The sequence below is a fragment of the Cololabis saira genome, chromosome 22, assembly GCF_033807715.1.
Source record: "Cololabis saira isolate AMF1-May2022 chromosome 22, fColSai1.1, whole genome shotgun sequence".
Taxonomy (NCBI): Eukaryota; Metazoa; Chordata; class Actinopteri; order Beloniformes; family Belonidae; genus Cololabis; species Cololabis saira.
In genome coordinates, this window is record NC_084608.1 from 3290416 (window position 1) to 3311020 (window position 20605).

General features: G+C 46.3%; 1 protein-coding gene across 6 annotated transcripts in view; it reads left to right on the plus strand.

Annotated features, from left to right (window-relative positions):
- The window catches only part of LOC133423495 (histone-lysine N-methyltransferase 2C-like), a 128253-nt gene that overhangs the window by 42488 nt on the left and 65160 nt on the right, over window positions 1–20605 (plus strand). For 3 of the 6 annotated variants that reach the window (XM_061713682.1, XM_061713683.1, XM_061713686.1), the window contains exons 16-31: window positions 622–723; window positions 4558–4683; window positions 8686–8808; window positions 9940–10041; window positions 10154–10258; window positions 11905–12086; window positions 13562–13726; window positions 15235–15344; window positions 15420–15479; window positions 15570–15672; window positions 15752–15855; window positions 16029–16154; window positions 16244–16348; window positions 16437–16558; window positions 18041–18236; window positions 18448–18525. In XM_061713682.1, coding sequence (XP_061569666.1) covers window positions 622–723; window positions 4558–4683; window positions 8686–8808; window positions 9940–10041; window positions 10154–10258; window positions 11905–12086; window positions 13562–13726; window positions 15235–15344; window positions 15420–15479; window positions 15570–15672; window positions 15752–15855; window positions 16029–16154; window positions 16244–16348; window positions 16437–16558; window positions 18041–18236; window positions 18448–18525 — 1909 coding nt within the window. The remainder of the gene's footprint in view (window positions 1–621; window positions 724–4557; window positions 4684–8685; window positions 8809–9939; window positions 10042–10153; window positions 10259–11904; window positions 12087–13561; window positions 13727–15234; window positions 15345–15419; window positions 15480–15569; window positions 15673–15751; window positions 15856–16028; window positions 16155–16243; window positions 16349–16436; window positions 16559–18040; window positions 18237–18447; window positions 18526–20605) is intronic. The other 3 variants (XM_061713684.1, XM_061713685.1, XM_061713687.1) reach the window with 3 other exon arrangements.

Consider the following 20605-nt stretch of genomic DNA (forward strand, 5'->3'; position numbering starts at 1 on the left):
TATTAGAGAACAAGGTAGTGCCGAAAAACAATATATATCCCCCCTCACAAAAATAAGAAAAATATATTTTCTCACTAACAAAGCATATTTTACATAAACATATTTAAAATTTTTCAAGTAACAAAATGTTTTCAGTTCTTGTCTGAAAAATGGTTCAAATATGTTATTTTGTTATTTGAAAAAAATTAAATATGTTTTGTTGATGAGGAAATATGTTTCTCTATTTTTCTTATTTTTGTGAGGGGGGATATATATTGTTTTTCGGCACTACCTTGTTCTCTATAGCTGATATAACATGAATTACTCCTATGTGGGATCAATAAAGTTATTATTTTTGCCATCTTAGAAATTAAATATATTATAGTTGGTGCCTAACTGTTTCCCAGGTATATTAGTGCGTGTGTGAATGAATAAATGTGACGTAAAACGTACATTTATTTGTAGAAAGGTGCTTTATGAAAATAAGTCCATTTACTTGTATTAGTTTACGGCGCAGTCTTGAACATCCAATATGGCGGCGGCGTTGACGTATCGCAGCAGCGGGCAAGAACACTCGATGCGGCGTCTACGTATATATGTCTATGGTTTCTCCTCATGGCTGACCTCATTTCCTGTTCTCAGGCCCCTCCCACCACCGTGCTCCCCCTCACCCCCAAGATCGGCATGGGGAAGCCTGCCATCTCCAAGAGGAAGTTCTCCCCTGGCCGAGCCCGGGTCAAACAGGTGAGTCCTTGAGCGGAGTCCAGGAGAACGCGCTGGCGTCAGCCGTCACGTGAAGAGCAAATAATCATCCATTGATTATCGGTTTCACATGTGGATATTTGTGTTTCTTACACAAGAATAATTATAGCGACTTTACACACCATGAAGAAGAGCAGCTTTTTTGTTCTTCACAGGTCTGACAGTGTAGTTGAGGAACCCTTTCCTGTTTTAAATCAATCAGGCAGGCTAGGGGGGGCAGTGCAGGGGCGGGCAGGGACCATGTTGAGTGGCCGATGCCAGTCAAAAACCCCATTCCATTTTATTTACCGTATTTTCGCGACCATTCGGCGCACCGTGTGGAAAGGCGCACCCTCATTTTTGTGTGTCATTTTTAGATTTAAAACATACATATGGCGCACCGACCCAAAAGGCGCAGTCTACAGAGCAGAGCTGCACACACGCATGCCGCAAAACACGCCGGCCGGAAAACACACACACCCGCTGCAGAACGCACACACATGCAGAACGCACACACAAGCACACAAGCGCTTATTTAAAAAATAGAGCGGGAGCAAAACCTCTGTTTCTGCATTAAAGAGCTCCGCTAATTCAGCTGCGCCAGTCCGAATTTCCTCGGTGTCAGTCACTTTCTGCACAACAGTAAATAAACTTTTCATACCCCGTTGTGCGGATCCTCCACCGCGCAGAGCCCGTCTCTCCCCAGCGGGGTGGAGCAGCGCGCGTCACAGCGGCTTTAACCGGGAATGTGACCTGTTCGGACCGGCTGGGACCGAGGCCACCCACCTGTATGGGAGTAGGGGCTCCCGGGGAAAGACCAGCGGCATTTCGGCTGGATCTGCCCCGGGGATGGTGCGCCCTGGCCCGGCAAACCCGCGGCGGGAGCCTGGCGGCTCCTGAGCGTCCCGGGTCCCGCGTCCCGGGTCCCACGTCCCGGGTCCCGCGTCCCGCGTCCCGGGTCCCGCTCCGCGCTGGACCCGCTCCGCGCTGGACCGGGTCCGCTCCCCGCTCCGCTCCCTCGCGCTGGACCCGCTCACACACGCGCTGTCGGGGAGCCGGTACCGGGGTTTGTATCCGACAGGAGCTCCAGTCCGAATTTCCAGACCTGTCTCAGCCACCTGATCATCATCATCCCTTCATCCAGCCCCCCCTTTCCATTCGTCCTTATAATGACTCCGGCTGGAAACGTCTTATGCAAAGTTTTTCTTTTAAAAATCCCCATAGGTTTCTGTCCATCAGCTGCGCCCGGCCAGCACCACATAAACCAGTAAGTGTGTGTCGCGCCGCGAATACACACCCGCGCATGTCGGGATCCGGTACCGGGTTTGTAACCGACAGATTTGGCTGCAAATTTCGGAGGGGGAAGCTGATCAGACCTGAGACAGACCCCAGAAATCTCTGCTCTTAAAGCGGCCGGGAACCAGGTCGATCGGACCGCTTTGGGAACCAGGAAGTCGGCTGCAGCAGCGCCCATCACCGCGCTGCTGCAGCCGCTGCTTTAACCGGGGAATGTGGACGGTTCCGACATGCAAAACACACGCGCGCTGCAGAACAAGTGTGCTTATTTAAATAGAGCGGGAGCAAAACTTAGTTTGATTATATTTTATTTCACTTTACACATCAAGCAAATCCTTAAAAGTTTTCATCTTCTGTTTCGCATTAAACAGCTCAGTGGATGGTCTCATTCAGCTTCACCCGCCCCCTTCTCCCTTTACCGTTCTCATGGCCGGCCTTACATTACCGTAATTCAGGTAATAGACACGGCGCACCGTTTCTTAAGGCGCCCGGCACATTTAAAAAAAAAAAAAAAAAAAAAAGTTGCGCCTTATGGTCGCGAAAATACGGTATATAGCGTCTATTCCAACAGAAGGTGTCTCTAGGATCTTTCCAGAGACCAGAACATGAACCCCCGAGCAGTTATTACATAAACAATGGCAGGTAAAAACTCCCCTAGGGGGAGAAAAACCTTAAGCCATGCTAGACAGCATGGTGAGGAAAGAAGGATACCTGGATCCACCAGATCCACATCTTCAGACATGAGCGGAAAGCTTGAAGTGGTGGGACTGAACAATGAGAATAAAGTCACAGGGGTGTCCATCACAAAGCCCTTACTGCAGCCCAGAACAAAGCTTGTGGGCCTAAAGGTCATAGAAACCCAACTCAGATCCACCAGGTCTGTCCGGAGGAACGCTCCCAACCTCCAGCAAGAGACGGCAAGAAGCTCGTGGAGGACTGAACGCTCTGAAGACGCAAACATGTACCAGCCAAGGACTATAGCAGCTTGAGAGGCTGGAGAAATGGTTTTTTTTTGTTATTAAACTTTTTATTAAAGAAATAAAGTCAGTCATACAGGATTTACATCATCGCAGTATCAATATTGCATTGTTTTCCATAAAAAAAATTAAATAAATAAATAAATAAAGCAAAAGCAAAAAAGGGACCTTCACTTCCGTCTCTCGAACATTCAGAGGAGTCACCTTAAAATAGTAAATACCCCCCTCCAGAAAAAATAAATAGATAAAGTAAAGTAAAATACATTTTTCTTTATTTCTTTGGTACACCGTCAGCACCAGTTATCGGTCGGTATCGGTTAGCCTATTCAGGGAAGGCCAAGGAGAAGAGGTGTGTGTTGAGATTTGAAACTGTGGAGAGTGGGGGAGTGGCAGATTTCAAGTGGGAGAGAGTTCCAGAGGTCGGGGGGGTGGGCAGCCACGCTGAAAGCCCTGTCTCCAAAGGTTTTTAAACGGGTACGGGGGATGGAGAGGAGTCTGACATCGGAAGACCTCAGGTTCCTGGATGGAGTGTATTGGTGGAGGTATTGGGGTATTGGGGGGGCAGTGAATGGAGGGATCTGTAGGTGAGAAGGAGAATTTTGTACCGTATTTGAAACTTAACGGGCAGCCAGTGGAGGTGGATGAGGGTGGAGGTGATGAAGGTGGGGTGGATGAGGGTGGGGGTGATGTGCTGCCAGGGCTTGGTGTGGGGGAGAACCCTGGCAGCTGAGTTCTTCACGTACTGGAGCCTGTCCAGGGTTTTACTGGGAACCCCGGACAGGACTCCATTGCAATAGTCCAGTCGGGAGGTGATGAACGCATGGATGAGCGTCTCTGCCACGGAGTCAGAGAGTGAGGGGCGGAGACGGGAGATGTTCCTGAGGTGATAAAAAGCTGTTTTAAAACAGGAACCCCGACTGACCTAAAACAGGAAAGGTTTCCTGAAGGGTGGAGGAAAATAAAGTTGGTCTTTAGGTTAACGGACAACTGTAATACCAAGAATCCGTTGTGTTCAGATTGAAGTGTGTGGCTTCTTGAGTTAAACGATGACAAAGCGTTAGAAGATGAAAGACGTCGGTGGTGAAGATCAGCTGGACCACAAACCGGATGAATGGATGAACAGTTGGGTCTTTCCTCAGAGGATGATGGCAGACGTTTCCTCCTCCTGCATCCTCCTCCTCTTCCTCACCTGCTGGTCACTAACACGCATCCATGCTTTTAGTTCTGTAACACAAACCCACACACACGTGCGCCACTGCAGCATGTTGTTCAGGCATGAAGCTGTTTTTCTTTGGACCTGCTGAACTTTCAGCTGATCCGTTCATCAGTCTTGCTGATTGTTTTCCAGGAACTGCATGTTGTTCCCATGGTAACATTGCCCCATTTTGACATGGTTGTTATTTTGCCTGATTGTATACTTTTGTTTTAGTTTGACTTTTTGTTTTGTTGCCTGTTCCATTTATTTTACTGCATCTTGTCCCCTGCTCCTCCTCCTCCTCCCTATTTCTGTTCCTCTCCATCCTCCTCTTCCTCCTCCACTTCATCCTTCTCCTGCCTAACTCAGGGTTCGTGGTGGAGCAGTCGCAGGGCCACCAGCCCCCCCTCGTCCTCCCAGGATTCCATGGGGGAGGGAGGGTGGTGCAGCCCTAAGCCCCGTCCCCCGGACTCCCCCCTCTGGAGCATGAGAGTGGTAAAGACAAGCACTCACCTCAGCCAGGCTGTCACTAACGTGTGTGTGTGTGTGTGTGTGTTCTGGGACGTGGCGTTGAGAGGAGGGGGCGCCATGTCTCCTGGTTGCTCTGTTAGCTGGAGCTAGCTGTAGTTGGTGATCCACCCCTGTGGAGGCAGATTTCACATCAGGGTGGACAGACAAGCTTTCAGGAAGTACAACTGGACAGATGCGTTCTGGACCAGTGTTTGGTTCTGTACTGCCTCTCTCTTCTCCTTCAACTCCGTGTTGACATCCCACTGCCAGCCAGTGAGCGAGGAACTTCCCGATGTAGACAACATGGAAGTTAAGAGACGAACACATTGGACCACTGTTACATTGTTAGGAAAGGTGGACATCGCCCTGTCCCTCGTGAAGCTTTGGGACAGTGATTGCGTTTCCATGCATCAATAACCGTTTTAAAACCCAAATATTGGCAATAACCCGAATTTGCACGGCCATGTAAACACCAATAACCCCTTTGAATAACCCGAATTTTTTTTAAAAACCTGAATATGACCCCTGGGTTACTCCTTTTAAAACCTGAATATTGGGTCATGTAAACGCCAAACGGAATATCCCCATCAAACGGAACAGGAATTTGTTTTCTGCGAGATTTACAAGAAGGTGAGTGAAAAGTTGTGCGAAGCAGCATTTGTTTTGAATTTGGATACAGGAAGAAGAAGTGGAAATAACAGGAATTGCGTCATGATGTTCTCCGTGCGTCGCTGGTTTGATCCAGATAACCCGAATGATTAATTACCATGTAAACGGAATATTCTGAATGTTTCAGTAACCGGAATATTAGCAATAACCCCAATTTTGACTGCATGGAAACGTAGTAACTGTGGTGCAGGTTCCAGAGGGACCACTTCACACGTGTCCCTCACCCATCTGGCCCACCTCCCATCAACAACCAGATCCCCCTCCAGATCCCCAACTAAAGGGAAGTGAGTCTTGGTTCCAGAGGCTGAAGACCGGGAAAGCTCCAGACCCTGATGAAGTGTCTCCCTCCTCTCTGCTGGCCAGTGCAGACCAGCTAGTCCCCGTCTTCACTCACTTCTTCAGCAGATCTCTGGAGCTGCATGGAGTCTCCTGGTTCAGGCGCTCCATCATCACAGCCCCCAGAAACCCCCCATCACAGGCCTGATTGACCGCCTGTGGCCAGGAAGTGCTTTGATCACCCCCCCCCCCCCCCCCCCGAGACCTGCTGGACACCCTGCAGTTTGCCTACCGGGAAAATAGGGCAGTGGACATGCATGACGTCCTGCAGTCCAGTCCCAGGGACTAATCCATGGACCCTGTTTGTGGACTTGAGCTCTGCGTTCACCACCGTTGTTTCACACTGTCCCAGCTCACTTCCTCCTAGGACTGGATCTACAGCGCTGAGTTTGGTATGGTTCACCTTGGAAAGTCCATCATCACCAGTGGGCTCGGGGCTACGTCCTCTTTCCACTACTTTTCTGACTTGGCACAAGTGTTCTGAGCCCTCTGTGAAGCTCCTGAAGTTTAAAGACTACACCATGGTCGTCGGTCTGGTCCAGAACTCCTGGACTCCAATTCAATTTCATTTGTATAGCGTCTAATACAACAAAAGTTGTCTCCAGATGCTTTCCAGAGACCCAGAACATGAACATAAACCCCCGAGCAATTAATACATAAACAATGGCAGGTAAAGGCCCTGTCCCAATACTCCCACTACCCCTACTTTTCATCCCTACCCCTAAATTTTGCGGGTTCCCGTGAGGGTAGTGGTGTCCCAATTCCTCTTTCCACCTAGGGCTAGTGGAGAAGAAAAAAAGTGTAGTGGTTATGAATCTGTCAGATGCTGACTAGCTGAACTAGAGCCAGAAAAATTTCCCAGAATGCTTTTCGTCGTCATTTGCGGACTGAATCAAAAAAAAAAAACATGGCGGACATTTCTTATTTTTTAGTGAATAAAATCAATATTTTGAGTTAGTTTCTGCATAAAAATGCGTTTTGATTAAATTTCTAGCGAGACATATATATTTTACTTTCATAATATTCACTCAGTGAATGTACATAATCACTCGTTTGCCCGTTGTTGTGAAGTCTTCTTCAAACCTCGCCAGAATAAAGGCTGATTTATGGTTCCGCGTTACACCAACGCAGAGCCTACGGCGTAGGTTACACGGCGACGCGCGCCGTACCCTACGCCGTACCCTAAACCGTAGGCTCTGCGTTGATTTAATGCAGAACCATAAATCAGCTCCCGAGCCAGCAGGCATCATCATCCCGAAATTTTCGGTGCAAATTTCTTAACAGGCGTAGCTACAACTGTTAGATTTAATCTATTAAACCAACATTTATCTTCCTAAATGATTTATTTCAGCCAGCGGTAATTCTCCACAGAGCTGCAGGTTTCTCCCCGGGACGACGGCGCAGGTTGACCCGGCGATCACGTCTGTACGTGAGCTGCTGCTGCTCCGAGCCGGGGAAAACATCAGATCAAATTTCTTAACAGGCGTTATTTGGATAAACTGAGCCCAGGTTGGGGATCTTAACGGTTACTTTTACGCCTGAAAAAATATTAAAACTTAATAAAGTGGCATATTAACAGCGCTACAGCTGAAATTAAAACAGCTTTTAGCTCTGGGCTTCCTGATTTTAGGGGTGGTGCTGAAAGTAGGAGTAGTGGGATTATTGGGACAGACCTGGGAAGATTTCAAGTGCCCTAAAATCTGTCCCTTCTTTTTTAGGGGTAGTGGTAGTGAGGGAGGGCTAGTGGCTCATAAGGGGGGACCCTCCTGCCGAGGGCCAGACTGGGGGGTTGGGGACGTCAGCAGCACAGCAGGCAGGTGGAAGCAGCAGCGGGATGACCGGGGGTGGGGACCGCAGGCCAGCATGCAGCTCCCGAAGCTCCGGCCCAATCAGCAAGCCCCAGGTTAGGTTCAGGGTCGGGGAAAGGTTGAGAAGGGGCGGGGCCAGGGAGAGGAGTCTTGAGGGACAAATCTCTCCCCCGCCTGACCGGGCCGTTACCCTGCCCCTCTCACTCCCACGCTGCAGGTTCCGGTGTTGTGCATTCAGAGATGCTCTTCCCCACCAGCAGAGGATGCTGCACCATGCTGCACTCCACACAGGCTCTGTGAACTGCTCCTGTACGGCAGGCACATCAGTCTTCCTGACCAGGACCGAGGGGGACCGGAGCAGTTTCTTCCCCACGGCAGTGTCTCTACTCAACTGATAACTGTTATCTGGCAAAATTGTTGCACTTTTTTGCACCATCATTGTATATATAGTATATTTGTATATTCTTGCATTTATTCTTAGCGAATGAAGCTGATTCTGAGAAACTGTAGTTTTATGTGGTTTTAGTCATAAACGTGATAATTATCAACTTGGGAAGGGGATTGAGAAAACTCTGACGTCAGCTGCACCGGTTCAGGCTCATGACAATAGGATGTCATCATGACGCCCGTTTTTCTCTTCATATATGAGATGGTAGAACTAAATAACACCAGGAAGAGCTGCTGCCATCACCTGGTTGCGTATGACACATAACCTTTGCCTGATTAGGACTTGTGCTTATAAGATCACAGATCTAACATATTTACCTAGAGGGATGAAAACTGGCTTACCTGGAGTCGCATCTTGTTTGCAAGGTTGTTTGTGCATGTCATGGAGCATACAAGGTAGAAATTCAACCTAATTTACATCAAACCTGATTAAAATAATCATGATGTTGAAAGAGATGTTTCTGTTAAAATGTTAACCAGCAGTTTTGCAAATGTCCAGTCTAATCCCGTTGAGTCCTGTGCAGCACTTCCAAATTCTAGAAATCTTAGAAAACCCAGTTTCAACAAAGCTGGTGTAGGTCTGAGTCCTCCAGGTAATCCTCAAAGGCTTGAATCAGGGAAACTGGACTCTAGGTTGGGGTTGAAATCACCCTACACACCTGCATACATACCTCCTGCTCCACGTCTTCTGATCTTTCTGTGTTTTCCCCCCGTTTCCCCTCTTCAGAGTCGAGGTTCAGGGTTCCCAGGCCGGAGGAGGTCCAGAGGAGGAGGAGGCATCGGTGGAGCAAGAGGAGGGAGAGGAAGAAGCCGGATCAAGGCCCAAGATAGTTTGACTGTGATGCCTGCAGTAAGAACACACACACCTGCATGTGTATCACCGTGGCAACTGGGCTGAATCAGATGCTTCTTTGAATATTTCAAGTCCAAAAAGACGTGAATGTGCATCCTCGGATAATTGATCAGTGATTAGGGCTGAACGATTTTTGAAAATAATCTAATTGCGATTTTTTTTCCTCAATATTGCGATTGCGATTTAATATGCGATTATTTTTTCAAGGTCCTGTTCTTATGTATTTTTTAACTACACAAGCAATAAATCAGTCTGTTTTATAATAAACAATTTCAGATTTATTTAAAGCACAGATTACAACAATAAAGAAAACTAATCTGTGTCTTTACCTCTTTAACACGTCTACACATGTCTGTACACACGAGTGTTATGGGTCGTTCTCTGAACCCAATCACACGACACCAAACCGGGTTAAACTTTAGCCAAAACGAGGCGTAGTTTAATAGAAAAACACAGAAAAACTCCCACAGGGAACAAAAAACCTTCCTCACAGGGAACTCAGAACTTCTTCACAAGTAACTCAAAAATCACAGGGAGAAAAAAACCACCAGCAAACTAACAAACAAACCAACAAAGCTCAGAGTTAACAAAACCAACCAGCAATGAACAACTCGCAGCCCCGTTCTTTAACCGCTTCTCCTGATGAGCTGACGAGCTGCAGGTTTGGCTCAAGACTGATTTATGGTTCTGCGTTACACCAACGCAGAGCCTACGCTGTAGGGTACGCAGCGACGCGCACCGTACGGCGTAGCTCTGCGTCGATTTAACGCGGAACCATAAATCAGCCTTCACAGCCTGACTCCACTGTCCGCCGGCGCGCGCCCGGCTCGTCACCGCGCGCAGCTCCTCGCCACGCCGACTCCGCGCTCATATATTTAATAAATTTATAAAGCCCATATATTTATAAAGCCCCGCCTGGCCGAGCCCTAATGCTGAGGCCGTGGTAGATTTAGGTTACGCGGCACCGCTCTGCTCACTCGCAAATTACGTGACCAGATCACGCGACTGGTCAAATCGCAGCCTTTGCGGTTAGAAAAAATTGCGTTTTATCACATCGCGATATTATTGCAAATGCAATTAATCGTTCAGCCCTATCAGTGATTGATTGTTGCTGTCCTTCTGTGACAGTGTGGCTACGTGGAGCCGTTCCAGCCAAAGGAAGAAGAGGAGAACTCAATGCACAACACGGTGGTGATGTTCTCCACTTCCGACCACTTCACCCTCAGACAGGTACGCTCACCTGTGTGCAGCAACATGACACATGGAAATGTTGGTGGTCCTGGTACCGCTCTTTGTCACTGCCACTAATGTATTTTGAAGCTTAATCTGTGTGTGTGTGCAGGACATGTGTGTGGTGTGCGGTAGCTTTGGTCAGGGAGCTGAAGGCAGACTCCTGGCATGCTCTCAATGTGGACAGTGTTATCATCCCTACTGTGTCAACGTCAAGGTCAGTACACGCCTTAATCTGATGACCAAACCTGGTTCCTGATACTGTAATCTGGTTATAACGTTTTACAATATCATTAATTTGAACCTTCTTGTCATCTGGTTGTTAAAATTAACTCTTATCTGATTCCTTTCTCTAATCAGATTTGTTGTACTTTTATTATCATAACTACTATAATGATCCGGTTACTGCACTCCTACTGTATTGCTGGTTGTTGGCTCTTTGTGATCTGTTCTGTCATCCGTCAAATCTGATTACTGTAACCTACGCTCTGATTACCGTCACCTACGCTCTGATTACTGTTGGATCCAAATCAACATTACATACATTCATAACGAGGAAAGACACAGAGACTACCTTGGAATGGGTTTTTAGCGCACTCCTGCAGGAGGGGGAGAGCAGAGGAGTGCAGGGCAACGTGTCCCTCATTGAGAACTCCTGAGCTTCCCCAAGTTCCTCCTCCCAGAAGATGCTTTTATTAAGAAACTTGACAGGAAATGACCATATAAGGACAGTCAACAGTAAACGGTTAGACAGTGAACAATGGGTGGAAGTGATAACGTGTAATTGAATCCATCACACTACAGTAGACAGATGTCACCAGACAGTCAAAGACCCTGAGAAGATCAGGAAGTGGCTGCTGTGACTTCTGTTAGCCAAGCATGTGACAGTTTCATAATGACAAAACAAGTTCAAAGGTTGAATTAACCTCACAATTACCGTCACCTACGCTCTGATTACTTCACCTACGCTCCGATTACCGTCACCTACGCTCTGATTACCCTCACCTACGCTCTGATTACCCTCACCTACGCTCTGATTACCCTCACCTACGCTCTGATTACCATCACCTACGCTCCGATTACCGTCACCTACGCTCTGATTACTTCACCTACGCTCTGATTACCGTCACCTACGCTCTGATTACTTCACCTACGCTCCGATTACCGTCACCAACGCTCTGATTACCCTCACCTACGCTCTGATTACCCTCACCTACGCTCTGATTACCATCACCTACGCTCCGATTACCGTCACCTACGCTCTGATTACTTCACCTACGCTCTGATTACCGTCACCTACGCTCTGATTACTTCACCTACGCTCTGATTACCGTCACCTACGCTCTGATTACTTCACCTACGCTCTGATTACCCTCACCTACGCTCTGATTACCGTCACCTACGCTCTGATTCCATTTAGTAAACTGGTAACTGGTGAAACTTCATTGACAGTAAAATGCTCCGCCTGATTGTAAGTTTAATTATATTGACAGAGTGTAATAAACTGTCGTAAATTGATTGGACTAAAAGGGTAAACTACTACTCCCCCTTCTTTGGCTTTGCTTCTTTCTTTTCTTTTCTGGCTTTGGTGTAATTTCAGATCATAGACATCTGTGTACAAAGTATGGTGTTTAAATGTAACTAGATATTTTAGATACTGGCTATTATTCAGCCTCCACACAGCAGGAAGTCTGTGCTCTTCCGTCTAAAGGAAGCGAGCCCTAATATGTATTGGTCGAACTTTCCATTAGCTTGGTCTGTTTTTAATCCGGTTATTCTATTAGTAATCTGATTACTCTATTAACTGTAACGTTGCTTCACATGTAATCTGTTGTGTGTATCCTGATTCCGTTTGTTTCGTAGATTACACGGGTGGTCCTGACCAAAGGGTGGCGCTGTTTAGAGTGCACGGTGTGTGAGGCGTGTGGCGAGGCCAGTGACCCCGGGCGACTGTTGCTATGTGACGACTGTGACATCAGCTACCACACCTACTGCCTGGACCCGCCGCTCCACACGGTCCCCAAAGGAGCCTGGAAATGCAAGTGGTGGGTGCTCCTGTCAATCACCTGTCAATCACCTGTCATCCGTGTCCTCTCTAACCCTGGATTCACACTGAAAGCATCAAAAATGTCCTGTGGAGGCTCAGGACTCCTGCATCGCTGCTTGGTAAAGTCTGTCGACGCCTGCAGTGGGCGGGGCTAAAGCTGCAGAACTGGAGGGAACAAAGTGTATATAGTCTTCATATATCTGTATATAGCTGCACATCTTCAGTTTCCTATTTCGGTGAACACTGACTAGGTTTACATGCAGTCAAAATTCGGGTAATTGCTAATATTCCGGTTACTGAAACATTGGGAATATTCCGTTTACATGGTAATTAATCATTCGGGATATCTGGATCAAACCAGCGACGCACGGAGAACATCATGACGCAATTCCTGTTATTTCCGCTTCTTCTTCCTGTATCCAAATTCAAAACAAATGCTGCTTCGCGCAACTTTTCTCTCACCTTCTTTTAAATCTTCTATCCCGGTACTTTCTACCGTCTACAAATGCAGAAATGTTCATATCCTTCATTACATTTATGAAGTGATTAGTCTCCTCCTGGTCTTGGTTTCTCCGTGTTTATAAGAACTTCCTGGACTCAAAAGACCAGGATTCCTTGTGAACAGAGCATGTGCAGAAAACAGATTCCTGTTCCGTTTGATGGGGATATTCCGTTTGGTGTTTACATGACTGAATATTCGGGTTTTAAAAGGAGTAACCCAGGGCTCATATTCGGGTTTTTAAAATCCTGAATATGAGCAAATTCTGGTTATTCAAAGGGGTTATTGGTGTTTACATGGCCGTGCAAATTTGGGTTATTGCCAATAGTCGGATTTTAAAAGGGTTATTGATGCATGGAAACACAGTCTCTGACACACCGGGTTGGATCGAATTTGGTCATATTGTTTAAACTGTGTTTTGTGATTAATAAGCACTTTTTTTAATTATTATTTTGCGTTGGATCAATGTAGCAAATAAAATCGTTGGGACCATCCAGCTCCTCAACCATCAGTTAGTGTTTCACATGAGCAGTTCAGGTAAAAACGGCAGTCAAATCAGCAAAAATGTCAGTTTGCTGGATGAAATATTAATTCCTGATAAAATAAGTTTGTTAGTGCACAGCTCTGCTCATGTACGCATGTGAATGAGTGAACGTTTGTGTGAACATGAAAGTACAATCTGCATTGAGGCTTCTTGCTTGGGGAATCCTGGTCTGTGATTGGACGCTGCCTCGGCATCACCGCTGCTCATTTGCATAAAGTTGAGATTTTTTCAACTTCAATGTCGCTCCCGACGCCTCCGACGCCTCTCGCAGCGCTTTCATAGACAAGGAATGACAGCCGGACGCCTATGGCGCTTTCAGTGTGAATCGTGTGTGTGTGTGTGTGTGTGTGTGTGTGTGTGTGTGTGTGTGTGTGTGTGTGTGTGTGTGTGTGTGTGTGTGTGTCCTCTAACTGGTGTGTTCTGTCCTCAGGTGTGTGTGGTGTGTCCAGTGTGGCTCCACCTCCCCCGGCCTGCACTGTGATTGGCAGAGCAACTACAGCCGCTGCGGCCCGTGCTCCAGCCTGAGTCGGTGTCCTCTCTGCCAGAGGCCGTACGCCCAGGACGACCTCATCATGCTGTGCCAGCAGTGCGACAGGTGACACACACACTCAGGGTTACAGCCTACTCAGGTTCTGGTTCTGCTGTGGGAGATCCTGCTCACCATCTGTGTGTGTGTGTTTAATTAGGATCCCCATTAGCTACAGCATGACTGCAGCTATTCTTCCTGGGCTCCCCCAACATTTTAAAATAATACAGTACTAAAACATAACATAATAAAAACAAACCAAATACATTTCCACTAGATAAAGAGAATATCAAATTAAAAATACTCTGCAAAAAAAGCAGAGACATTCCACAAAATGAAGACAGCGAAATGAGAACAAAATACAGGACTGTCTCAGAAAATTAGAATATTGTGATAAAGTTCTTTATTTTCTGTAATGCAATTAAAAAAACAAAAATGTCATACATTCTGGATTCATTACAAATCAACTGAAATATTGCAAGCCTTTTATTATTTTAATATTGCTGATTATGGCTTACAGTTTAAGATTAAGATTCCCAGAATATTCTAGTTTTTTGAGATATGAGTTTTCTTAAGCTGTAAGGCATCTTGAAAACTGATTACACCCTCCACTGTATGACAATTCAAATGTCATACAGAATGTATGACATTTTTGCATTACAGAAAATAAAGGACTTTATCACAATATTCAAATTTTCTGAGACAGTCCTGTACAAAACAAAACACTGCACAGTTAGAGTTCATCTGAGGTCGTCAAAAAGTCTGAAAAGCAGTCCAGAATTTCATTTCATTTATAGTCTAGAACTTCACAAATGATCTAATACAGAAAAAAAGAAATAAAAAAAATACATTCAACAACAGTCAAAACCAACTATGTTTCCATTTCCAGCATGTCAGACAATCAGTCTCTGCTTGTTTAAGTGATCTCTATTTCAATGTTCTATAATTGTTACTTATACTGATTCAAAAGATGTTGCTTAACTATAATCTATTGCAGTAGTTCAAACATTAAGAATGTTGTGCACACATAAATTCATATAAAACTTTTAAATTAAGTGATTTCAGAGTTTTTTGTCAAGATGAATTGGCACTAGCCTTAAAAAAAGGTCATGTAGTGCAACCATGATTCATATTAAAATAAATTAATTTCCTTAACATCTTGACATCTTTTTTTTTTTTTTTTACAAGTTTTCAGTGTTATACAAAAATGGTTATTTTAATGGTCGCGTCACATGATATTTCATGAAATGGACATCAGTCAAACTTTGTTTGTATATTATGATGGAAATATAAATATAAATGTGTATAACACTACAAGACATTTTGGAAATCATGCCAGATAGAAGATTGATTTAAATACATTTACAGTGATTTCAAAAAAAGTTTTCAAAACAAGAGTCATGGTCGGACGGTCGCACCACATGACATTTTGACGCTTAAAACAACAACAAAATCCCAAATTGACTTTTTTGTAAAAGTCAAGTGAGTCCATATGTGGGACAATTGAAAAAAAAATCAGTTTTTCGGAAAATATAGGCGTCACGTCATTGACCCTTGTGCGTGTAATGTGTGTGCAGGTGGTTCCACGCCGTCTGTCACGGGCTGACCAGTGAAGAGGAGGTGGAGGCTGCTGCTGACGAAGGCTTCGACTGTTCGCTGTGCAGGACCCAGGGCCGCAGCTCCTACGGTACAAACACCAGCTTCTCTTATTCTGAAAGGCTGCGCTTCTGTTGTGTCGGATGCTGATGTGTGTTTGTTGCAGGGAAGTCTGAAGCTTTGGCTTCCTACGTGCCTCATATCATCTCCAGGATCAGAGAACCGGGTCAGTCCACATGCTCCGACAGGAAATACACAAACGCTGACCTGCCGTGTGTTTGTAAGAATCCCCATGTTGTGACCCGTTTGTTTCCAGACACAAAGACGTACACGCAGGACGGGGTGTGTCTGACCGAGTCAGGCCTGTCTCACCTGCAGGCGTTGGTGGAGCCTCTGACATCACCGCGCAGGTATCGCAGGTAGGGGCCCGTTCTCTCCCTCCACAGGCCAGTGTCCGGTACCTGGACTGAGCAGCTCTGTCCCGTCTGCATCCTGCAGGTGTAAACCCAAGCTGAAGCTGAGGATCATCAACCAGAACAGCGTGTCCGTCCTGCAGACCCCACCAGACCAGGACCTCCCGTCTGAGCAGGACCATAGCAGAGGTCGGGCTCCCCAATCTGCTCTTTCTGCTCTTTCTGTCCTACTGGCACCTCGTTGACCACAAACCAGACAGACAGGGAATTTGACTTGGGTTGTTTGGCTCACTGAACCCAGATTTAAATAGTTGCAACAGATTAAGATCTAAACTTGTCCATCTGTCTGTCTCTTTTCCCAGGTGAGGTGGAATGTGACATGAAATCTGACTCTAGTCCTGAGCGGGATCACGGCCATGATGATCTCACCAAGGAGCCAGAGGTTACCGACGGCAACAAGAAGAGGAAGAGGAAGCCCTACAGGCCTGGTGAGGAAACAGAGCCGTCTCTGCGGGGAGTCCGGGGGGACAGGCTTCACCCCCGGGTCCGTCCTCACCTCCACCCGTCTCTGTCTCAGGTATCGGGGGGTTCACGGTGCGCCAGCGCGGAGGGAAGGCTGCTCCCTGCAGGACGGAGCTGAGCAGGAAGGACTCCATGGAGATGCTAGCGGCTCGGGACAAAGGTGGGTCCCTGTGGCACCGCCTCCTGTTTTTGATCACCCATGTTGTCAGGAACTGGAGCCCTGACTTTGCTGACTTGACCTCCGTCAGGTGTGCTGGATGCCGACGTTGCTATGGAGACGGCAGCGGCCGAGCAGGTGATGGAGAAGGGGAAGAAGCGGTACAGGAAGAAGAAGACGAAGCTGGAGGAAGCCTTCCCGTCTTACCTCCAGGTGACACAATTCAATTCAATTCAATTTTATTTATATAGCGTCTAATACAACAGATGTTGTCTCTAGACGCTTTCCAGAGACCCAGAACATGAACATAAACCCCCGAGCAATTATTACATAAACAATGGCAGGTAAAAATTCCCATAGTGGGAGAAAAGCCTTAAGCCAAACAGTGGCAAGAAAAACTCCCCTTTAGGAGAGAAGAAGCCTTGAGCAGGACCTGGATCATAAGGGGGGACCCTCCTGCCGAAGGCCAGACTGGGGGGTCGGGGACGTCAGCAGCACACAGCAGGCAGGTGGAAGCAGCAGCGGGATGACCAGAGGTTGGGGCCGCAGGCCAGCACGCAGCTCCCAAAGCTCTGGCCTGCAAACATGCACAAAAGAGAAAAAAGGGGGGCCAGCACAAGAAACTACAGGGGCGATGGACAAAAACGATAGCTATGATATATTTATAATAAATAAAAATGGAAATGGAGAAGAGAGGAAGGGAAGAGGACAGGAGAAGAAGGGTGAGAGGCGCCGCCCAGCGGATCATGTCGGTCCCCCCTGCAGCATAAGCCTATAGCAGCATATCTACCACGAAGCTATAGTTGAGACTAACTATTATAGTCTTGTTCTATAGCTGCAACTATGACTACTGACTCTAACACACTAGAGTTTACACTACCTAGAGATTTACTAACACCAGGTTCGATAGTAATGGGTCCTGATAGCAGAACGCCCGCCCTCCAAATCTACATTTAGATACTCTAGGACAGTGATTCCCAACCTGTGGGCCGCGGCCCCCTGGTGGTCTGCGGAGGTATTGCAAGCGGGCCGCCAAATCATTTCCAAAAAAGTGATATTTTTTGGGGGGGGGGGGATATAATTATATAAAAATATACAGAATAATGTTTTAAATGGTAAAACTCAGTTATGTTTAAAATGATATTAAAAATGTTTAAATATTTTCATTATTTTGTTTTGTTTTCCTTCAAGTATTAGATAAGTGAAAAGCAAATGAGCGATAGGAACTTTTGTTGTTATCGGTCGTACCACTTTGCAGCGGAACTGCATTGCACTTGACTTATTTACGTTTGATGCTGATACCTGAAACTGGAGTATAAAGATGGATAGCTGGCTAGCAACAGGGGGAATTAAAAAGTTTGGAGGTGGGCCACGAACATTTTTGAGACATTAAAGTGGGCCCTGAGTTGGAAAAGGTTGGGAACCACTGCTCTAGGAACTACAAGTAAACCTGCACTCTGAGAGCGGAGAGCTCTGCCAGGAACATAAGGCACTATCAGGTCTTGTAAATATTGCGGAGCTAAGCCGTTTTGGGTTTTATATGCAAGTAATAAAATTTTAAATTGGATTCTGAATTTTACAGGTAGCCAATGGAGCAACGCTAACACTGTCGCTAACACACTCACCACACACACAGAGGACGCTCTCTGCTGGTGAATCTCTGCGTTCTGATTTGTTGTCCCCGTCCTCTGTTAGGAGGCCTTCTTTGGTCGGGATCTTCTGGACCGCAGTCACCACGTGGAAAAGAGGACAGGGCCAGAAACCACGAGCAACAGCCAATCAGAAGTCATGACAGGTGACACAAAAGGTCCGGCCCATGCTTTACACATATCACCCCCACCCGGGCTGTCCATCAGCGCCATGGCAACCACCAAGAAGCAGGGACATCTGCGTGAGTTAGATTTCTGCTTGGTCATGTTCTCAACATTCCACCCTTCATCTGTGTTTGATTTCCTCTCGGCCTGTGAGCGCTGCTGATCCAGTCACGGCTGCTTGGGCGTTGCTACGTCAGAGATCAGCTGATTCCTGCAGCCCCCGAGCAGCCAATCACAGCGGAGAGTGGCACGTGTGTGTTATGATCATGTGTGTGTGTTGCCATCCAGCCATGTCGGAGGAAGCTCTGGTGGATCTGTCCGACGTCCTCAACACCGACCCTCATATTCTGGCCACGGGACACACAGGTATAGACACACGGGCTTCTCACTCCATCACTTCACTGCTGTGTGTGTTCACTCCATTACACCAAACCTGTCCACCCTGTACGCCCGCCTCGGCTCTACCTGCTCGTCCTCCTCCCCAGAGTCCATGTACCCACCACTCCGCATACATGTAGTTGAACCTGCACCCCAGGCAGATGGAGTTCAGGGACGTGCGGTCAGGGGGGGCAGGTGAGGCAGAGCCTCACCTGTCATCATGACAAGTAAAAAAAATAAATAGTTATAACATCAAGTTTATATGAATATTTGTCCAGTGATCTTTATGTATGTAATTTCGAACATTTTTTATAGTCAAAATCGCTGAATTTGACTATTTCCTGTTCAAATACGGGGCTGAAACGTGAGGTGCAGCAGCAGCGAGCCTCACCTGATTGGACAATCCATCACAAACTGGGCTGATACGTGCGATTGGCGCGTGCTGGCTGCCGTATCTCTGCATGTCACCAATATAATGTTTGCAGATACGTTTATTTGACCTGATTTTCCACAGTCTGGCTAATGTCGTTAACCATTAAAGTTTAATGTTTCTTAGTGACGTATTTAGTTTTGCTGATGGGAAATAAAAGCGCAGTGAAAACGGCCCAGGGTGAGGCAGACAATACTCTGCTGCCCTGAAGGGGGCGAACGTGAGCCAACGGGTACAAACACTTTTAATTTCAAACTTATAAAAAAGAGATTAGACTAAGAAAAATACAATAGAATATTTAAAAACTAAATTTTGGCCTCAAATAAAATCTTTGTTTTTCTTTTAATGCTTTTTGTTGAGCAATCTGTATTAAATTGATTAAAGTATCAGAATTAAACGTTTTAAAAACAACTGAATATTTCACTAGAGGTCCAAATTTAAATCTGTGGTTTTGTACACCAGTCTATACTCTCATTTATGTTGTATGAATTATAGAATTGCGACGGCCAACACATGGAGGGTGTAGAGCAAATGCACGTTCTTTCTTACCTTTACGTATCTGTAATATGTACCGTGTGTGTGCCCGTGTGTTTTTTTGTGAAGAATGCTGATGAGAGATGAAATAACCAGTAGCCAATTGAATAAGCCTTTTTGGTTTATATATTTGTAAATCTGACACTAAAGGAGTCAGTGCCTCAGCAACCATGAACCTCACCGCACGTCACTGATGGAGACACAGAAACTCTTAGCACCTTCAAAACATGACTCTATCCTCCTCCAAAACCTCTCTGTGGACACCTTTGCTAAATTCTTCACAGAGCAGGTCGTGGCCAGTCAGTCCTCTGAGTGGGACTGGTCCGTCTCCCTCCCAGACCTCCCTGCAGACTTCCCCCCAAGGATGCAGCAGCCCTGCTGCACATCTGCTGGACTCTGCTACCAACATCCTCCAGGCCTTCTGTCCTAGCGTCGTACCCACATCCTCGCTTCTCCTCTCGCCAGTCCTTTATGCAGCTTTCAGTTCTAGTGATCTTTACATCCTGCGGCCTGAAGTCTCTCCACAAGGAGGAAGGAACACCGCCTGCAGTTAAGCCTTGCTAAGGTTGCGTCCGAACTACTGACTTTCAGATCTGGACTGATTTTGAAAAACTGTAGATGGTCAGCTGGTCTCAACCGGTTTATTTAAGCAATACATCACGACAGGCCGTGGTATACGCTCATTATATCACAGCTGAGGGGCGTCCTGTATAAATATTGGTGAGTGTCTAGGTGGGCGATATATTATGACCAAAACTGTTGATTTAGTTTTGAGCTCAATAGCAAGATATTCCATTGACGTGAAATCACCTAGTTCTGTGATTCTAAACACACGTTTTAAGGAGAAAACAGCTGCAACCCCTCCTCCTCTTGTTTTTTCTGGGTAGTTGGTGAAAGCTGTAGTCTGGTAGACAAGTCTCAATGATTATTGCTGTAGCTGTGTCGTTATTGAGCCATGTTTCAACTAAACAAATGCAATCTAAGTTATTTTCTTTTATCAGATCATTTACTAAGAAAGTTTTGTTATTTAGTGATCTGATGTTAAGGAGAGCTAATTGTATCTGTTGTACTTCCACATCAGAGGAGGTTGTCTGCTTTGGCTGG